At 50.0% G+C, this 20,453-nt stretch overlaps 1 protein-coding gene across 4 annotated transcripts in view; it reads left to right on the top strand.

The window, feature by feature from the left end:
* Positions 1–2,920: 2,920 nt before the first annotated feature.
* Positions 2,921–20,453, top strand: part of MKI67 (marker of proliferation Ki-67) — a 37,169-nt gene continuing 19,636 nt past the window's right edge. For 3 of the 4 annotated variants that reach the window (XM_066601222.1, XM_066601221.1, XM_066601219.1), the window contains exons 1-11: positions 2,921–3,046; positions 6,677–6,785; positions 6,871–6,952; positions 9,384–9,499; positions 9,933–9,999; positions 10,082–10,112; positions 13,030–13,818; positions 16,205–16,443; positions 16,950–18,609; positions 18,707–18,816; positions 18,947–19,118. In XM_066601222.1, the coding sequence (XP_066457319.1) occupies positions 6,694–6,785; positions 6,871–6,952; positions 9,384–9,499; positions 9,933–9,999; positions 10,082–10,112; positions 13,030–13,818; positions 16,205–16,443; positions 16,950–18,609; positions 18,707–18,816; positions 18,947–19,118 (3,358 nt within the window). In that variant the 5' untranslated portion in view covers positions 2,921–3,046; positions 6,677–6,693. The remainder of the gene's footprint in view (positions 3,047–6,676; positions 6,786–6,870; positions 6,953–9,383; positions 9,500–9,932; positions 10,000–10,081; positions 10,113–13,029; positions 13,819–16,204; positions 16,444–16,949; positions 18,610–18,706; positions 18,817–18,946; positions 19,119–20,453) is intronic. The other variant, XM_066601220.1, reaches the window with a different exon arrangement.

The raw sequence follows: 20,453 nt of genomic DNA, 5'->3' as shown, positions 1-20,453 counted from the left end.
CTCCTACAGACCACCAGTAGAGAAGAGCGTCTGACCAGACTGCTAGGGGGTGTTGGACCAGTGGATGAGGGCACACAAGGTGACCAAGCTCAGGACGCCCCCTACAGACCACCAGTAGAGAGAAGCGTCTGACCAGACTGTTAGGGGGTGTTGGGACCAGTGGATGAGGGCACACAAGGTGACCGGGATCAGGACCCCCTACAGACCACCAATAGAGAGGAGCGTCTGACCAGACTGTTAGGAGGTGTTGGGACCAGTGGATGTGTGAGGGCACTGACCGGGCTCAGGATGCCCCCTACAGACCACCAGTAGAGAAGAGCGTCTGACCAGACTGTTAGGGGGTGTTGGACCAGTGGATGGGAGCACACAAGGTGACTGGGCTCAGGGCACCCCCTAGAGACCACCAGTAGAGAGGAGCGTCTGACCAGACTGTTAGGGGGTGTTGGGACCAGTGGATGTGTGAGAGCACACAAGGTGACTGGGCTCAGGACGCCCCCTACAGACTACTAGTAGAGAGGAGCATCTGACCAAACGGTTAGGGGTCGTTGGGACCACTGGATGTGTGAGGGCACACAAGGTGACCGGGCTCAGGGCCCCCGACAGACCACATGTAGAGAGGAGCATCTGACCAGACTGTTAGGAGGTGGTGGGACCAGTGGATGGGGGTACACAAGGTGACCAGGCTCAGGACCCCCTACAGACCACCAGTAGAGAGGAGCGTCTGACCAGACTGTTAGGGGGTGTTGGGACCAGTGGATGTGTGAGGGCACTGACCGGGCTCAGGATGCCCCCTACAGACCACCAGTAGAGAAGAGCGTCTGACCAGACTGTTAGGGGGTGTTGGACCAGTGGATGGGAGCACACAAGGTGGCCGGGCTCAGGGCACCCCCTAGAGACCACCAGTAGGGAGGAGCGTCTGACCAGACTGTTAGGGGGTGTTGGGACCAGTGGATGTGTGAGAGCACACAAGGTGACTGGGCTCAGGACGCCCCCTACAGACTACTAGTAGAGAGGAGCATCTGACCAAACGGTTAGGGGTCGTTGGGACCACTGGATGTGTGAGGGCACACAAGGTGACTGGGCTCAGGACGCCCCCTACAGACTACTAGTAGAGAGGAGCATCTGACCAAACGGTTAGGGGTCGTTGGGACCACTGGATGTGTGAGGGCACACAAGGTGACCGGGCTCAGGGCCCCTGACAGACCACATGTAGAGAGGAGTGTCTGACCAGACTGTTAGGAGGTGTTGGGACCAGTGGATGGGGGGAACACAAGATGACTGGGCTCAGGACCCCCGACAGACCACCAGTAGAGAGGAGCGTCTGACCAGACTGTTAGGGGGAGTTGGGACCAGTGGATGAGGGCACACAAGGTGACCGGGCTCAGGACCCCCGACAGACCACCAGTAGAGAGGAGCGTCTGACCAGACTGTTAGGAGGTGTTGGGACCAGTGGATGTGTGAGGGCACACAAGGTGACTGGGCTCAGGGCGCCCCCTAGAGACCACCAGTAGAGAGGAGCGTCTGACCAGACTGTTAGGAGGTGCTGGGACCAGTGGATGTGTGAGGGCACACAAGGTGACTGGGCTCAGGACGCCCCCTACAGACCACCAGTAGAGAGGAGCATCTGACCAGACTGTTACGAGGTGTTGGGACCAGTGGATGGGAGCACACAAGGTGACCGGGCTCAGGACGCCCCCTACAGACCACCAGTAGAGAGGAGCATCTGACCAGACTGTTAGGAAGTGTTGGGACCAGTGGATGTTTGAGGGCACACAAGGTGCCCGGGCTCAGGGCGCCCCCTACAGACCACCAGTAGAGAGGAGCGTCTGACCAGACTGTTAGGGGGTGTTGGGACCAGTGGATGTTTGAGGGCACACAAGGCGACCGGGCTCAGGGCGCCCCCTACAGAGAGGAGCGTCTGATAAGCACCATCCAGAGACAAGTGCCACCATCATTGCACTCCTGTGTCTGCCAGAAGTTTCTAGGTACTTTCGGGGAACCGGGTGTCTTCAGTGATGGATCCAGGATTAGTTTGAGCGCTGATGACGGCCGTATTCGCTTATGGAGATCTAGGGTGAGCGCCTCAATCCTGCCTTTGCTGTGATGGTCTGTGGGACCATCGCATATGATAGTCGGTCGACCCTAGTAAAGGTACAATGACAGCTCAGCAATATGCTCAGGACATCCTGCAGCCACATGTGTTCCTCTCATGGCGGCTTCCAGCAGGGTAATGCTCTGCCGCACACAAGGGGGATGTGTATATTATACATACAGCTAGTTCGCTGGCGTCTGCTCGTGGCCGTCTGTGACGCTCCACACATTTACCTGCTCTCCTCAAGGCCTCTACAAACACATATGGGGCTGCACCAGCGGCCGCCATCATCAGTACCCTGAGGCCGCGCTCCTGCCCTGCGTTCACACCGCTCGGTTACTCGGCGAGGCGCCGCGCACGTTTTATTGTTTATCTCTGTGGTGAACCTTTTGCCGCCATAATGAAGCCCTCCGCGTCTTTGTTTGAGGTAACTGCGCGCCTTTTCCCCTCCTCCTTCGTATCCGCCCACCCAAAGCGGATTGGCCAATTCCTTGCACCACGTGGTCTAAGCCCGCCAATCGCCGAGCTTCGCGCTTTTTTTCGAACACTTTTTAAACTTCATACATATTCATGGTATTCTTGCGCCGTATGAAAGAGTCCCCCGCAAAGAATCCCTTTCAGTCTTCTTAGCCCATGACCGATCCTGTGGAGATTAGCTCGAGCTAAAGGTAAGAATCATTCTTTCTTAAAACATGCCTCTCTACGATTCCTTTCCCGAGAGTTCAAACGAGCCCGGTAAGTGAAACGGCGGAAGGATACGGCGGACGCGCGATGGCGGTCAAAGCGCTTGGTGCTGTGTTCGCGCATGCGTAGTGTTGATCCTGCGGAGGCGCCGATTTGCTAGTAACGGACAGCGGGGCTGCTGGGATCGGTGGAGTCCGGCGGCGGTTTCGGGCTCTGTTGTCCTTAATGGACTGAGCGGACCGCATCGGAAACCATTTTCGGACTGTTCAGGTTAGTGATGGCGCGTTAGTTGCGGGGGTGAAGTTTGCTGGTGAGGTGGCAGCGAGCCCGCCAAATTGCTCTGGCGCGTCGTCTTTTTAATATACGGTTCTTCTACAGCAAGCGGCCGGAACCAAAAAGCTTCCAATTGCGTTGCTGGGCCGTAGCTTTAGTAGGGGCTTTGTGGAGGGCTTATGTGGTGGTCCTTGTGCGGGGAAGGCAGAGGGGAAGGAGGCGGCAGCTGCTGGGGCACGTCCCACGGGGAGAAGCGCCATAACATGGGTTTAGCTGGTCCTTGAGAGGATGTTTACAGTCTTGTGAAACCCATAGCAACAAGACTTGTGGAACTACAACTCCCAGCAGTCAGTGGGCAGTAGTAGTTCTGCAGCAGCTGTGAAGTCACTTGTTGCAGACAACCATGTCTAGGAGCCCGTTACCTGCCTTCATCACCATGGACAGCAGACCGCCGGCCAGCGCTGCCACCGAATGGACTTTAGGGAAAAAGACACAAGTGCCGTAAAGCGTCGCCGTCCGCTGCGAATCGCTTCCCGGATGGCGGTGACAACAGCTGCGGCTCTCTCGGTTCATCTGGCCGCACTAAAGGTTTACGAGGAGCGAATACGACCCGCGACCGTCCACAATATCGGAGAGCGCCATCTTGGGCTGTTACGGTCAGGCAGGGCGGATCTTCTGCACGGAAAACCTGCGGCTGTGTTTACGCAGGCGAGTGCGATAGAGGTCCGAGAAAATCAGTACCTCACCTGCTATGGCGGTGTAGGCTGGTGTGCCGCGCACCACAAGAGCATGCGGATTGGCGGCACGCAGTATCGGGCATGTATGTGCGTGTAATACGCACCCATGATGTGGGTGTTTTGTTTTTTTTGTGTGTGTGTTTTGTTTTTTTCGTAATACAGGGATCCAGCGGCGTGCCCTCTGACGGCGGCGCGAAAATCTGACCTATGTGCGCTCTGTCCCGTAGACTTGTATAGGAGGGCACGCATCGGGCTCTAAGAAGAGTCCGATATTTTTTGCGCCGCGCGCCGACCTCAAAGAGGGACATTGCGAGAGGAGTATAAAAACAATACAGCCACCAGCCCCCGCTTACACCCCCTAACATACCTGCGGCGCGGACGTGACGGGTTCCCTTTAAATGGGGGGAGAATGCATCAGCTGCGTAAAAGGTTTGTATTAGCCGGCTCACACGGCCGTAAAGCGTTGCGGGGCTCCGGAAGCAACCTGCCGCTGTAGAGCCGGCCGTGACCCTGCGTATAGTGGCGAAACTACTACGCGCCACCGTGTACGCAGACAGCTTGGCGATGGTGCGTATACCTGCCCCCATACGCAGTTGGTGGATACAGGTGTGTACGGATATATACAACAATAGTGAACAGTGGGCTCTATCACATAGATCCGTGGCAGAAGAGAAAACGCTGCGTTGTTTTTTGCGCTTGCGTATTACACAATTCGGACACGTTGATGCGAGCAGAAATGCGTAAGACAATGCAATTGATTGCCTGCGAGTTACCGCGAACCGTACGGGGCCGTACAGATAATTGTCCCGCGTAAACGCGCGCAGAGACCGGGCGTCCCGCGTAAACAGCAGTCGGTCACTGTCTGTCTGCTTAAGGGGGGGGGGGGGCGCTACGCTCCCCGTCTGCTCCGCCTCCCTGCCGCTCTGTCACACTGGAGCGAGGATTGTTTACATCACTGAGATGAGTGTCGGGCATCGATCTGTATAAATGAGATTTAGGTCCAATCTCAGGGCTCCTTCACAGCGGCGATCGCGACAAAGGCGTAGGACTTTCTAATAATAAACGCCCAACGCATCGCAGGAAAGTCTCAGGTTCGTGCGATGCAATACAAAGGAGGCTTCGGAGGGAAACATGGGAGATAAAAAGATGAGACATCCTCAACATCACATGAGTGAAAACATCGCAAATGTGACGGAAACCAATAAAATTGGTCTGTTCCATAAGTCTGCGCTTTAACTCTTGCAGCGCGCTTTTCTTGCAGTGTGAAGCCCTTCTCATACTGGAGCTTCTTGCCGTACTGATCATCGCTCCCGTCAACGAGGCCTGCGCTCCAACATGGAGTCTGCTGTATTTTCGTGGGTGTTTTTTTTTTTTTTTTTTTAAACGTACCCCATTACAGTGATGGGGTGTGTTAAAAAGTGGTCTGTTACCCTCAAAATGCTAAGTGTGGGGGGGAACGGAGAACCACTAACCCCCCTCACACCGGCATGCTTTACAGGTTGTGGGCAGTGCGGCAGATGAGTTGTATGTATGTGCACCCCCTCCCCGCACATGGTCTGTCCTCGGAGAGGACTTGAAGGCTGGGGACATGTGCGCAGTGTAGTGACAGGCGGCTACTGTAGATGAGGCTCCATATATAGAGGGTCCTCGACTGTCGGAGCTCGTCTGCCGGGTGATCAGCAGAGGCCCGAAAGTTATGTCTTGTAAGTGTTCATATTCTGGACACATGTGGATGTGTGACCTGCACCCTCCGGGGGGCGCACGTGTGTGTTTACAGCTCTCTGCTGGTAATAGTAGAACTTGTATCCTCCTGGCCCAGGATGGGGCCGTTATCTCTGTCTGATTATTCAGGTTTACACCGAACAATTCATTTTTTCAGGATTGACGAATTAATTGTGCATATTTTTTTTTCTTGTAATGTAAGGCCTCATGTCCACGGGCATAATTGAATTGCGTGATCCACGCGTGTCGCCCGCAGTTTAGTCAGCCCATAGACTGCACACATTGTTTTTCCCAATGTGCGGCTCCCTGCACGGCAAAAAAAATCGCAGCATGCTCCATTTTCTGTGGATTCCCGCACGGACGGCTTCCATTGAAGTCACTTCATATGGCCTCTAATACAGGCGGACTATAGTAGCTCTGCCAGCAAATGTGAGCGCAGTTGTGTCCTTGCAGAAGTGGGCAGCCGTGCCATTCAGAACTCTTGGGGTACCTTTACACTGTCCGACGGTGTCCGAATAATTGCTTAAACAAGTTATTACGGGTCTGACTGTTGTCTCGCGTGTCCACGGGACCCAGCAGGGCAAGTGAACAAGAATCGCTCATTTGTTGTTACTCAGTCTTGCGCTGAACTAAAAATTGTTCGCCGTTCAAACAGACCGATGTCCATCTATGAATAACGGCCTGAAGGAGGTGGGCGGTTGGCAGAGATCTCGGCGCGCTTCGCCTCCATTCACTGTCCAATCGTCCGATCTAAAAGTGCCCTTAGAAAGCTGAGTGACAATCCATGTAGGGGCTCTAATGTAGCAGCATATGCAATCCACAACTCGTATAACGGCGCCCGCTGCTCTTGGGGCATGCTGTGAGCTCCCGCCTCTGGCCCTCCCTTACCTACCAGAAGAACGAGGACTTGGTCCTGTTTGCCAATTCCCTGCAGGAAGCCCTCGTTACAGTGGAGACCGCCATGTGGCCATTCTTCTCACTTGATGTCACCCGCATTTATCAGACATCTTCAGTGGACTGTGTATGAATGACTTTGGATCACTTGTTACAATTTGTAGACCCCACTCAAGCCCTCGTACGCCATACAATGTAGTAACTAATGTATAATACGTTAGTTAATTGGCTAGTTGTCACTAAAGTGAAGCCGCCTTTTGTTTTTCCTCCCTAGGTAAGTGTGCTGTGAAGATGCCGCTACATGGGGAAATAGTCGTAATAAAAAGAAATGGCTCAGATGGGACTCACTTTCCGCTGACTGCAACAACCTGCTTGTTTGGAAGGTATGTGGGTGTTGTGGGGTTTTTCTTGCTCGCTCATGACATGAGGAAACGGAGATCAATCTAATCCTTGTTCCTTGCATTACAGGAAAACGGAGTGTGACATCCGCATTCATCTGCCACATGTCTCCAAAGAACATTGTAAAGTTGAAGTCAAGGGCAACGGAGAGGTAAGGAACCGCTTATTGTACTAATGAGGCTGTTGATTAGAGCATTTTTGCTTAGCACAACCCCTCAGATCAGGAGACCACCTCTTGGAGGGAGCAGATACTAGAGAAAGTAATCGGCAGATGTTCTAATTCGCCCCTGCAAGATGATGCCCTGTATATTGGCATTGCATGTAACCTCTTGAGATTAAATGGTCACTGCAGACAGTTGCCAGCTGAAAAGGGAGCGATCAGAGTGATCGCTGTTGGCAATTGATGCGATTGGCCAATCAGTAATGACTTAAAATGCTCTGACAGGCTCATTTCTGTCGGACAGTTTGTCGGAATTGCGAGTGTTGAAGAACAGCCCTCTCAAAGGCCACAGTAGTGTAAAAATAAAATTACTATCCTATTACCTTTCAGCTGCTCACTGACCTCCTACGGTCACCCAGTGATTAGCTGCTTGTCACCATGATGCACTCCAGTAGTGCATTTGGGAGCCAAGTCTCCCTGCTCCCCCCACCCCCTCCATTAAAAAAAATAAAAAATGCTAATAATAACTCAGATTCTAGGAACATTTTAGGTCTATATTGATATAAAATAAAATCCTTAAAGGGACTCTGTCCCCATCTTTTTGCAGCCCTCACTGAGAGCACCATATGGTAGTGCCTGTCATACTGATTACAGTGATATGTCTGCTGTGTATATCTGTGCATGACTTTTGGAGAAACTTGCATTTAATTGGTATCAGTCAGACACAGAACTAGTCTTGCACATTCAATGAGCTGCAGCTAGCCATCCCCACCACATCCTCCAGACCGTGATTGGCCGCAGATAGCTGTCAATCAGTGGCTGGTGGGTGGCGTAGGTGGGTGTAGCTAGCTGCAGCTCGTGTATGTCCAGGACTACTTTTAGTAGTCCTCTATGCATTTACTGCTACTGATAAAAGGCAAATTTCTCAAGCTACTGAACGGATCCACTCAGACTAATCGGTGTCAGAGGCACTGCCTTATGCTGCCCTCAGATAGGAGTGCAAGAAAGATGGTGATAGTCTCTTTAAATTCCAAGTTCACGAACGGTTACAAAGTTCAACAAACAGCATTGTCATGCTGCTAAAATTATAACATGGTGAATGTAGTGGAACTAAATTACCACAAAGTGACGCCTCAGGGGTTAAATTAAAGGAGTATTCTGCAAGGGGATAACAACCGTAGCTGATCAGAGGGGGTTTTGACTCCTAGCACCTCCACCGATAGCCAAAATGGGGGTCTATAGTTCCTGTTAGAGACTGGCAAATAGAGCGGTAGCATGCATGATCAGCCACTGCTCCTTTCGTTTTAGTGGGGACTTTGAAAATAGAGTTCAAAAACTCGGCTATCTCTGGAGTTCCTGCTAAAATGGGAGAAGTGATGGCGGAGCATACATGCCACTGCTCTATTCATTTAACAGTCTCTCACAGGGACTATGGACCCCCGTTTTGATCTAGTGGTGTCCCAGTAGTTGGACCCCCACAGATCAGCTAATCCCCTATACTGTGGATAAAGGAGTAAAGTGTATTTTGGTAATACAAGGTTCTTCTCTGTCCACAATGTAGGAGATAACTAGCTGATCCGTGGGGGCTGACTGCAGGGGTCACCCCTCAAGAACCAGTGCGAGGGGTGCGAAGTCTGAGACTGCCAATGAATGGAGCTGCAGCACGCACGCTCCATTCATTTCAGTGGGACAGATAGCTGAACGCTTGAACTGTTATCTTCGATGCTTCCATTGAAATGGTGGCTGAGTAGGTGCGTGGCTGCTCTGTTCATGTGCCAGTCTACCAATGACTAGTTCCCCTTTTTGGCAATTGGTGTCAGCAGTCATACCTCACCAATTGGCTAGTGATCCCTCATCTTCTGGATAGAGGAAACTTTATATTACCAGAAAAACCCTTCGTAAGTGGCTTACAAGAAGTGTCCATTGGCTTGGATTCCATTGGGCAACCATTTTCTCGCCATTTTCAAAATCTCAATGGCGGAGAACATTCATTGTTTATATCTGGAGGCTGAAAACCTGTTCATGTAATAAGGAGTTTACAGCGATTGTACCCAATGGAGGTAATCCTCTGCAAGCCAAAGACAACCGCAGCACAAACTTCCTGTGATAAGTTGGGTCCCTTGTTTTGGTGCGAGTAAAGCGGAGTCCAGGCTGTCAAGGGACTGGGTACAATTGTAGCAAACTGAACTTCTGTACAAGATTTTCAGCCTCTGGATTGAAGCAGGTTTTGCAATTGGTGAGGAATTGAAGCAAAGTGTATTAGAAAGTTACAGAACTCTTCAACTGGAGGAATGGATTGCCTTGTGTGGATAACGCTGGTTTCTCTCCATATTTAAGAGTTATGTTCAACTTAAAGTTAGCAAGTAATAGTGCGCACCAATAAAAAAAAAACCTCAAGTACTGTAAACTCATTTTTTTTTAGGTGTTTGTTACCAACTTAAGCGCCGTAAACCCAACTCAGGTCAATCAATCTGCTGTTAAACAACCAGTACGTCTTCAGCATGGAGACATCATTACAATTATTGATCGCTCATTCAGGTAAGTGTAGATTTTGTATTACTTAAAGGGGTTTTTACCACTAAGGATGTTTATCCTCTATCCACTGGATATGCGATAAATGTCTGATCACTGGGGTGTTCTACTATTTGGGCCAACAGTGATCCTGAGATCTGTGCACCCTGAATGCCTCCTGTAAACGGAGCATGATACGCATTTTTGACTGCTCCAGTAACTTCTATGGGAAGAAGAGAGATTGAGTGGTGATCAGGCATGTGCACTGTTGCTCCATTCAAATGGGGCATTCAGGGCGCACAGATCTTGGAATTGATGGGGGTCCGAGCAGCTGGACTCCAGCAAATCTAACATTCACTCCGTATATTGTGGATAGAAGATAAATGTCTGATTGGAAACCCCTTTAAAGGGGGCAAAAAAATTGAAACGGGTTTTATATTAGAATGAACTATATTAACAGATTTGAGAAACCCCCGGCACAACAAGGAAAACGGCGATCAGCAGGTCTCGATTCGGATACCTTTAAGGTGAGGATTGATTTGTGAGTGATTTTTGCATAGCTTTTGAATGTCTAGTGATGTACTAATTATATCCCCCTCCCACTTCCAGGTCTTTGCAAGTACCCAACCGTCAGACACAAGTATGTATCGGTTTTAGTTTTTTTTATTCTTTCTCACTTTACTGTCATTTTATTACTTTATTAAAGTGTTTGTCGCCCTGTTATGTAAATCGCTAGGATTATTTAAAACTCTGGTATTTTGTCATATCTGTTGATCTCCCTGGTTCAAGACTCGGCCTTTGGCTTTTAACGACTGCCCATACGTGATTTCTTTTTAGTGGCCATTAAAGGGCTTTAACCTGTAATGCCATAAAGACAACTGCAGAATAGTGGGTATACGTAGGATCATGTAGCTCCAGGTTATCGTACATCCTAGCTGCCAGAGGACATGGCAGAAACTTTCTACAGCTTCTGCTTTCAGAGTTCTATAGACACGGCCCTCAATGAATGTTGTGCATAGGAAGCACCACTCCTATTGGTGATCGCCAGGACAGCTGGGAAATAGCAATGCTGCTATGTCTAACTAAACCTGGCGCTGCCCTAATTGTGACTACTGCCATATCGGAGCCAGTTTCCTCTGTAAAGGCCCATTTACACAATAATCGTTATATGTAAACACAGGCAGCCGAGCACGGTTCGTTCACTTGTCGTTTATGGCTGGTTTTTAGCCAGCAATAAAATAGTCCTCAGGCTGTTCACAATTCATTCTATTTGAATGGGAATTGTTGAGCCTCTTGAGTGGCTGGAGTGCATGAGGGGAGGGGGGGAGTGTTTACCTTTCCAAACACAATGAGTACGTTGTTTACTCATGCCAGCTGAAGACAATGGATTTCTTCACACTAAAATCCTCCAGGCCAGATAAACACGCCCACCTGAGCAAAGGACGAATACAGAGTTTACTTTAGTTAATGAATGAAACGGATGATTTCAAGCAATTATATTTTATGCAAAAAAGTCGTTCAGCCATTTTAGCGCTAATTGTTGCATGTAGAATGACCATTAGGGCTGCTAATGCCATCTTTGGTTACAAAAGAAATGTGGCAAAAAAAGTTAAGTTTAAAATTTTTAAGCTTGTTTTTCCTTTCATACTCTAAACACAGTAATTGTGCTTTGTATATGTGTAATATATTATACACTCGTTGTGAAAAACGACTCCCCTAGAAGTCGTCGTTTTGCTCCAAAACTCTGCAGTTCCATCTCAAGCAGATAATGTAAATGATGCGTTGTTGTGTTTAGATGGACGGTCTTGTCACCAGATGCCCTAATAGCAGTTCCACCTTTGACCAATAAAAAGGCTCTCGGAGGCCCCTTGTGTGTGTAGTGACCTCTTCTTCCTCCGCTTGTGTAGTGTCTAGTGGCCAACAAGCTCCTCTACGACCCAATCCAAGAGATGTCACCCGTTACCAGAATCTGATAGGGGTGCATTATTGGGATGTGAGGAGCTGGATGGTCGCATCCATGAATTGTCCCCCACCTGGCTAGACTGTTAGGGGGTGTTGGGGCCAGTGGATGTGTGAGGACACTCAGGACGCCCCCTACAGACCACCAGTAGAGAGGATCAACTGTTTAGTTGTCTGCCATCCAGACACAGGTGGCGCCATTGTTACAACCCTGTGTCCATCAGAACAGTTTACTGGCGCTTGGTTGAAGGACATTTAGTCTCGCGGCGCCCATTACGTGTCCTGCCTTTGACACCCATCTTCACCTCCGTTTTGCAGTGGTGTCGTGAATGACGATACTCGACTACTACGAAGTAAAACCAGGTTGTCTTCAGCGACTAATTCAGGTTTAGCTTGGTCATTCAATACAGCCTTTGCTGTTGAGCAGCACATGGTCCACACTGCTGGTGTGATGGTCTGGGGGCTATCATATACAACAGTTGGTCCCCCCTAGTAGTAGTACGAGGGACGATGATGGCTCAGCGATATGTTCAGGACATCCTGCAGCCACATGTGTTCCTCTTATGGGGGCTTACAAGAGGCAGCAGGTTAATCCTCGGCCGCACACAGAAGGGTAATAGAACATGTATGGGATGCAGACTTCGACTATCTAGAGGTTCTGTTACAGCTCTCCAATTGTGGAGCTATATGCCGCGGGATACCATACTATGCTCCCTTGTATCCCTGCTAGAGGCGGCCCAACAGATTACTAGATACTCCCTTCAAGGAGTTAGTTTTCCCCTATAAATTATCCTTTGGCTCTATTACAACCACTCATTTTATATCAATGTTTAATCAGTTTCATTCCATTCTGACAACTCCTAGATGGATTTTTATTTGGCAATGTGTGTGTATATAATATTTACCATTTATGGAAGAGAATTATTTGTAGTAAAGTCACTGATAGGTGGCGCTGTAGCTCTGCATATCACATTACAAATGTTCAGTAAGTCCTTGGTTTTCACCCAAGATCTCCATTCACAAAACCAAGTATTCCAACTTTAATTGCAGCAACATGGCAACAAATACTGTCCTTCTGCATCAGTGTCAGATCGGGTCTGTCACAGTAGACCCGATCTGCTAAAGTGCCACCTAGTGGCGACTTCTTATAGTCGGCTTTTTTTTTAAATAAATATCGCGGGCATCATTTGAAATAGCTGTCTGAGTTAGCAAAAGTTTAATTTTGCTAATCAGTATATTAAAAACCCCACACTGTGGCAAAAAAGCAGCAAAAGGTTTTAATTGCTTTTTTTAAAAAGTTCTGCCCATTTAAGCAGCAGGGGTAGAAAATGGCATGTTCATTAACACCTTCACACAATAGGGCCAATGGAGGCTGTTTAACACCTTAGATGCCACAACAGGACTTTTATTAGTTCTCAAGTGGCATTGTCTCAGTAACCCCCTTGAGCCACCGAGTACTACTGCTCTGTGCATGAGAGGTCCACAATTCAACCTGGAAGCGCTCATAGCATATTGGTACTTGCATCTGAAAAAAGTACAAATTTTGGCATGCAGTAAAAAAAATTGCAATATAACAGCACTTTCCTATTTTGATTAAGCAGATCAAACCGTGCGGATTGAAAGTCTAACCAGTAAATCCCAACGCAAATCAGAAGGCAATATCATCCGAACTACTCAGTCACGTCGATCGCTGCAGATTTCCTCTTCGTCGGAGCCCAAGAATGATCTATCGCCCTTTGGTGAATTGTACGAAATGCTTAAAAGTAAAGTTGCTTCTCAGAATGGTAAAACTCCTGTGAAAGAGAAAGGCAGCTCCCCAAAAAATGTAGCACTTAAGAGAAGTCTTCAAACTCAAGACAGTTCCCAGTCTCCTGTGTCCCCCAAGCGTAATGCTAGGAGAAGTCAATCAAATGACAGCCCGGTAGCACGTCCCAAGGAGGTTGTGGAGCCGCGATCAGCTTCTGCTGGAAGAGTCAGAGAGGCTTCAAAGAGTCCATCGAGGAGTCCTAAAACTTCCACGAAGACTGAGCCTTTCCAAGGAGAAACTGAACAGACAAAACGGAGAAACTCCAGTAAGCGGGATTCTCAGACATTGCCTCAGGAGCAAATCACTCCTAGTGTAAATGGTGGTGTAGAGAAACGGTCTCCCCGAAGATCTGGCAGCCAAGTCCTAAATGGGGTAGCCCCTAATAACACCAAAACGGATGCCTCTTCCACACCTCGACGCCGAAGCAGTCAGCCTGCCTCCGAACAGCCGATAGTAAAGAACCTAAACGGCTCTCCTCGAGGTAGACCTCCTTCTCAAGGAAGACTGTATGCATCTCTCGATAAATCTCCAAAAGCAACACCAAATAAACCTTCTGTGACCGAGAGCAAAACTAGTGCAGGTACGTTCTATGGTTATTGTTGCATTAGGTTTGCACAAACTTGTTGATAATGGACATGGGGTAGATGTAGTTGCTAAAACTAAGGCATTCCTTTTTGGACTTTTAAAAGGGTTTTTCAGGCAAAATACTGTTAGTGAGTATGCTGCAGAGAGTCAGCGTGACTATACCCGGACTGTATGTTCGCAGGACTGAATTTTACAGTGGGCCGGACTCTGACTCCGTGCAGCTTCCATTGCAAATCCACATTGCATTACTTTTTCAATGGGAATCGGCACTGTATACATTACAAATCCCTGTGCTAAAAGTGACTTGTCGCTTCTTGACGCATATTCTGTACTGTATCCGTGCTTAATCGGAATGCAGATTTGCCCTCCTGAAAAGGGCTAAACCCGCCTTTGTAGCTGAAGCATGGCCATGGCAGGAATGTGCATCTTGGCTCCCTGTTGCAGTTTAGCGGCAGAATTTATGCAGAAAAAACAGCACCAAATTCCAGCATATTAAAGTACTCTTAGGCCCCCTGCTCATGGGCGGAAATTCCGCGGCTGGATTTCCCGCAGAATTTCCGCCTGTGGCCACTGCCACGGGATTGATTAGAAAACGCAAACCTGGGCAGACGGTGGTGATTTGTCCGCGTGAAATCACACGTGAAAAACAAATCGCGGCATGTTGTATTTCTGTGTGGGTCTCACAGAGGCCCGTACAGAGATGTCAGTGGTGACGGGGCGGCTTCTCTCTGCGCATGTGCCGCCCGGCCGGCAGCTGGCGCATAGCAGAGAATGAAGACGCCAGGAGCGGGTGAGCCGCTGGCCTCTGCAGGGGGAACGGGACCGCATCCAATATCCAGAGTAACCATTGTACGCCGCATGGACAGCCGCTAGTTGGGCTGGGAGTGACTCAGTGAGGTGCAGGTAGGTGGTCTCGGGTAGCTGAAGCCATGCTGACAGTTGCTGGAGGCTGGGTCGGGGAGGATCCATAGAGCGCACACGATGATTGAGGTGGTTCCAGAGATACTCAATTGGGTTCAAGCCTGGGGAAATTAGGGGACCAGAGAAGTACTTGGAAGTCCTGCTCATGCTCTTCCCACTACTGTCAGACATTTCTAGCCGCATGACATGTCCCTTTCGTTTTTTGCTTGAAGATCCCATCTGCCCAGGGAAGACAAACAGCATGTATGGGTGTACAAAAATCCCCCAGACCATAACGTTGCCGCCAGTGGCTTGTGTTCTTCCAGCAATGGTTACAAGATGTTTGTTCTCTGATGTTTCTCGCCTTACATACCAATGTCAATCCATTCAATGAAGCGGAAAACACGACTCATCGGAGAAGGCATCCCTTTACTAATCAGCGGTGGTACACTTCTTATACTGACATGCAAATTGTAGCCTCTTCTTCCTATGCACCTTTTGTTAGCAGTGACCATCCATCTGCTTAAGAGCTCCATTCACATTAGGGTTCACTGAACTATTCTACAGACACGTCTGGTAACCGCCTTGTTTATGTTTATGGTGAGCTGCTCCACTAGTGTTCTCGGTCGGCCCTCACACACCTTCACAACAGACGTTCACTGCTCACATCATTGGCGCGTGGTACTCCGCAGTTTTCACATCTGTTATTCCCAGTGTGCCATTTGTCCAATCAGGATACACTTTCACCACAGCAGCATGCAAACCATTAACGAAAACTGCGCTGTTTGAGGAAAAACCTGCTACCGTTGGCCCGAAAGCCGAAAATCTCCCCGTTTACCTGTGACAATAGTCCCTTTCTTCATGGGCTATGCGCTGCGGACATCGAAAGGAGGAGGTGGACATAATGTGGCTCAACGGTGTAACTTTACATTTATTATAGTATTTAATAGTGATAAACCTTGACCACGGCCCCTTTGGTCACAGGAAAAAACTGTCCAAAAGCTGTGTATCTGCAAAAAAGTTTGACGTCAGCCTTAAAGGGGTTTTGCAAGATTTACATTGATGGCGTAGCCTTAGGAAGGTTATCAATGAGTGATCGCTGAGGGGTCCAATCCTGGGAAGTCCACAGATAGCAGAATGTGCCAGCAACCCCCTTCCCTGAAGCAGCTAGAATGGCAATGTGCATCCATGAGTGGCTGTGCCTGCTAATGCATCTTGTGAATGAGGCTGATTGCCATATCCGGTACAGCTCCATGGAAGTCTGTCTGTGTCTTTACTGCACTGAAGCCAGCCTGTTGATCCGTAGGGCTTCCAGGGTTCCTGAAAAGTTCCCCTTTTTAGTTAGAGAAGCTTTTAGTTGTATGGCCCACTCGCTTTATGGGATAGATCAAATATTCAAACTTTCATTGCTAGCCTGATTTAAGTGGAGTTTTGGAAAACATTTTAGCATTTTATTGCAACTTGTTGCTTTTTCTTTATAGCTGAACTGAAGAAATCCCCAAGGAAACGAAGAAGTGATGAACTTTCTCTTCCGGACCCACCGCCTAAAAGAAAGAGGGTCTCGTTTGGAGGACACCTTAGTCCAGAGCTTTTTGATAAGAGACTGCCTCCAAACTCCCCACTTAAAAAAGGTGCAACGCCTGCTCGACGGAGTCTGTTGATCAACTCTCCTCTTACTGTTGTGCGCAAAAGCCTCGGCCTTAAGAAAACTGTGATCAGGGTAAGCAATCAACAGAGTAGAACATCCTTAACTTTATAAAATCCTCAAGAAGTCTCTTGCTGTGTAATACTTCCTGTAACGAATCAGAAATAAAGTATAGAGTGCATTAAAAAGAAATGCCGGATAAAAGGTGTTTTCTAGGAGTAAAGCATTGATCTAATCTTTGGATAGATATTTGATAGTTGGGGGTCATCTGATGCCATCACTTATGATGGGCAATCTACTGGGGCATATGTGGAACTAATTCGTAGGCCCCAACAGAGCACAAGCTGTCCCTTTGGTTGCCATTGGGCTGGTATATGTTGCTATACCTTTTATTCTGTTGTACCATAGTCACCCAGTAAAATGTATGCTGTTTTTCGCATGGTTGATGTATGCCTGTATAGGGATATCTGTTGGAAAATCCTGTGGACACTGCAAATACATTGACAGTCTATTCCTCCTTTTATAGATGTTGTACTCCAAAATTCAGTCAAGAACATTTTTTTTTTCTATACCTTTTATAGGAGATTTTTGAACAATCTGAAAGTTCCTCTATTACACCTACAACACCAACCAGAGCCTCTAAGTCAAGTCCAGCAAGAAGTTCTTCTGCTAAAGGTTCTCCTACCACAGCCAAACCATCTGCTAAATGTCCGTCACCAACTGTGTCTCAGACCTCTGCAGCACTAACTCCTGTGAAAAATCTTCATACTAAGAAGTCTCCAGTAAAAATGCCAATCAGAACCTCTATCAAGCTGACGCCAGTTAAAAAATCTCCGTCCGCAAAGTCACCTGTTAAATCTCCATCCATAATTTCGAAGAGGTCTCCTGTGGCCAAGACGCCAACCACAGCCAAGAGATCTCCAATGAAAAAAACACCGTCCCCGGTGGCCAGGACGCCAGCTCCAGCAAAGAGGTCTCCAGTGGCCAAGACGCCAACCTCGGCCAAAAGGTCCCCGGTAAGGAAGACACCGTCCCCAGCCAAGAAGACTCCTGTGGCTAAGACGACACCGTCCCCAGTAGCCAAGAGGTCTCCGGTGAAGAAGATGCCATCCCCAGTGGCCAAGGCGCCAACCCCAGCCAAGAGGTCTCCGGTGGCCAAGAAGACACCGTCACCAGCTAAGGCAAAGACATCCCCGGTGAAGAAGACTCCATCCTCGGTGGCCAAGAGGTCCCTGGTGGCCAAGACGCCAACCCCGGTCAAGAAGTCCCCGGTGGCAAAAAAGACACCGTCACCAGCTAAGGCAAAGACATCCTCGGTGAAGAAGGCGCCAACCCCAGGCAAGAGGTCCCCGGTAAAGACGCCGGTGGCCAAGCCGCCAACCCCGGCCAAGAGGTCCCCGATGACGAAGATGCCATCCTCGGTGGCCAAGAGGTCCCCGGTGAAGAAGACTCCGTCCCCGGTGGCCAAGACGTCAACACCGGCCAAGAGGTCCCCAGTGGCCAAGACTCCAACACCATCTAAGAGGTCCCCGGTGACGAAAATGCCATCCTCGGCGGCCAAGAGGTCCCCGGTGAAGAAGACTCCGTCCCTGGTAGCCAAGACGCCAACACCGCCCAAGAGGTCCCCAGTGGCCAAGACTCCAACACCGGCTAAGAGGTCCCCGGTGACGAAAATGCCATTGGCGGCCAAGAGGTCCCTGGTGAAGAAGACTCCGTCCCCGGTGGCCAGGACGCCAACCCCGGCCAAGAGGTCCCCGGTGGCCAGGACGCCAACCCCGGCCAAGAGGTCCCCGGTGGCCAGGACGCCAACCCCGGCCAAGAGGTCCCCGGTGGCCAGGACGCCAACCCCGGCCAAGAGGTCCCCGGTGGCCAGGACGCCAACCCCGGCCAAGAGGTCCCCGGTGGCCAGGACGCCAACCCCGGCCAAGAGGTCCCCGGTGGCCAGGACGCCAACCCCGGCCAAGAGGTCCCCGGTGGCCAGGACGCCAACCCCGGCCAAGAGGTCCCCGGTGGCCAGGACGCCAACCCCGGCCACTCCTACTACTCCATATGCTAGAGGTCGATTCTCTATTTCACGTATAGATACACCACCAGAAGTACAAGTTCCAACTTCGCAAACGCCAAGGCAATCTCGTAAATCGCTAACGGTGAAGAAAACTCCTCGGAGAAGCAGGAAACTTGAAGCTTTTGAACTTATTCGTTCTAGAAGGAGAAGCGGTGCCACTGAAGCCAACTTGCTTGGTAAGTCTTCATAACTTTATAGTCACAAAGGGAATATTTTCTTCTTGTTTCAATTTGGTAATTTATTTATTTATTTATATTTTTTTTCTTCTTTTAGTGTCCAGAACCTGGGCTGATGTGGTGAAAATTGGAGTTGCAAAATCCCAAAAGAAGATTGATAAACGCGTGCCAAAAGTAGTAGCTACAAAAAAGAAACTAAAGCATAAGGTATGTTTTGCGGTTGCTTTTTGTTTTGAGTATTTGAAATTTGTGGGTCTCCTCCCCCCCCCCCCTTGTCTTGTGGGTCCAGCTGTTACACAATAACGGTTACATTAAATATTTCATGCTTTGTTTTCAGACTCCAATGAAAAAAATCAAGAATCTGACAAGCACAGGTCATGCCGACTCTCCTGCCACAATCCTTGTAGGAAGAGCTCATACAAGACAAGTGAACCTAACTGGATATGTCCCTAAAGTCATGAGAAACCAGGCTGTGAAACTTGACTCTGCCCACAACGAAAGCTTCACTGGTAAGGATTACTGTTCTGGTAGATGGCACCACTAGTCTGAAGCCTCCTTAACGAGGACCTGTTGGCTCTCCCGATACATCTGTTCTAGTAAATACTTGCATTCTACATGAACTAACCATTCTGAAGCCTCTCTTCATAGAATGCCATTCCTCTTATTTCTACTGGAAATGTATAAATTGGCAAGTGGGTGTTACCGGTTGCATTCCTATACACAGACAGTATCGAACTGTAGGGACATACCACTTGAGAAGAGGAATGGTAATACCCTGATGCATAAATATACAAGAGCAAGAACAGAAACGCTATGGGGGATACAAGTATTTCCCAAAACAGATGTGAGGAGAGCTTGACCCGGTTGTCTTTAAAGAACTCAAGCCATTGCAGGATTAAAGGGGTTTTCAGAGTTAATTGTTAGGTAAACTGTTCCCAAATGGTTAAAGGGGTGGTCTCGCGAAACCAAGTGGGGTTATACACTTCCGTATGGCCATATTAATGCACTTTGTAATGTACATTGTGCATTAAATATGAGCCATACAGAAGTTATTCCACTTACCTGCTCCGTTGCTGGCGTCCTCGTCTCCATGGTTCCGTCTAAATTCGCTGGCAGCTTGCTTTTTTAGACGCGCTTGCGCAGTCCGGTCTTCTCCATTCAGCACGAGCCGCTTCAGTGTGCTCCCCGCTACAGCTCTTCTGCGCATGCGCAGACGAGCTGTCACTGCTCGGGAGCGCGCTGAAGCGGCCATTCTGCACCATCCTCTGTTAGAGGAAGGTGCAGAAACTGGAGCTGCCCAGCCCAGCAGCCCCGAGAAGCCTCCCAGGTAAGTGATGGGTCGGGGGGGGGGGGGGGCTGCCGCTGCGCCGGGCTGCGCCGGGGGGGGGGGGCTGTCGCTGCGCCGGGGGGGGGGGGCTGTCGCTGCGCCGGGGGGGGGGGCTGTCGCTGCGCCGGGGGGGGGGGCTGTCGCTGCGTCGGGGGGGGCTGTCGCTAGGCCGGGGGGGGCTGTCGCTAGGCCGGGGGGGGCTGTCGCTAGGCCGGGGGGGCTGTCGCTAGGCCGGGGGGGCTGTCGCTAGGCCGGGGGGGGCTGTCGGTAGGCCGGGGGGGGCTGCCGGTAGGCCGGGGGGGGCTGCCGCTGCGCCGGGGGGGGCTGCCGCTGCGCCGGGGGGGGCTGCCGCTGCGCCGGGGGGGCTGTCGCTAGGCCGGGGGGGCTGTCGCTAGGCCGGGGGGGGGCTGTCGCTAGGCCGGGGGGGGGCTGTCGCTAGGCCGGGGGGGGGGGCTGTCGCTAGGCCGGGGGGGGCTGTCGCTAGGCCGGGGGGGGCTGTCGCTAGGCCGGGGGGGGG

Source organism: Eleutherodactylus coqui, chromosome 4 (genome assembly GCF_035609145.1).
Source record: "Eleutherodactylus coqui strain aEleCoq1 chromosome 4, aEleCoq1.hap1, whole genome shotgun sequence".
Classification (NCBI taxonomy): domain Eukaryota; kingdom Metazoa; phylum Chordata; class Amphibia; order Anura; family Eleutherodactylidae; genus Eleutherodactylus; species Eleutherodactylus coqui.
This window is presented reverse-complemented; position numbering and strand designations above follow the sequence as displayed.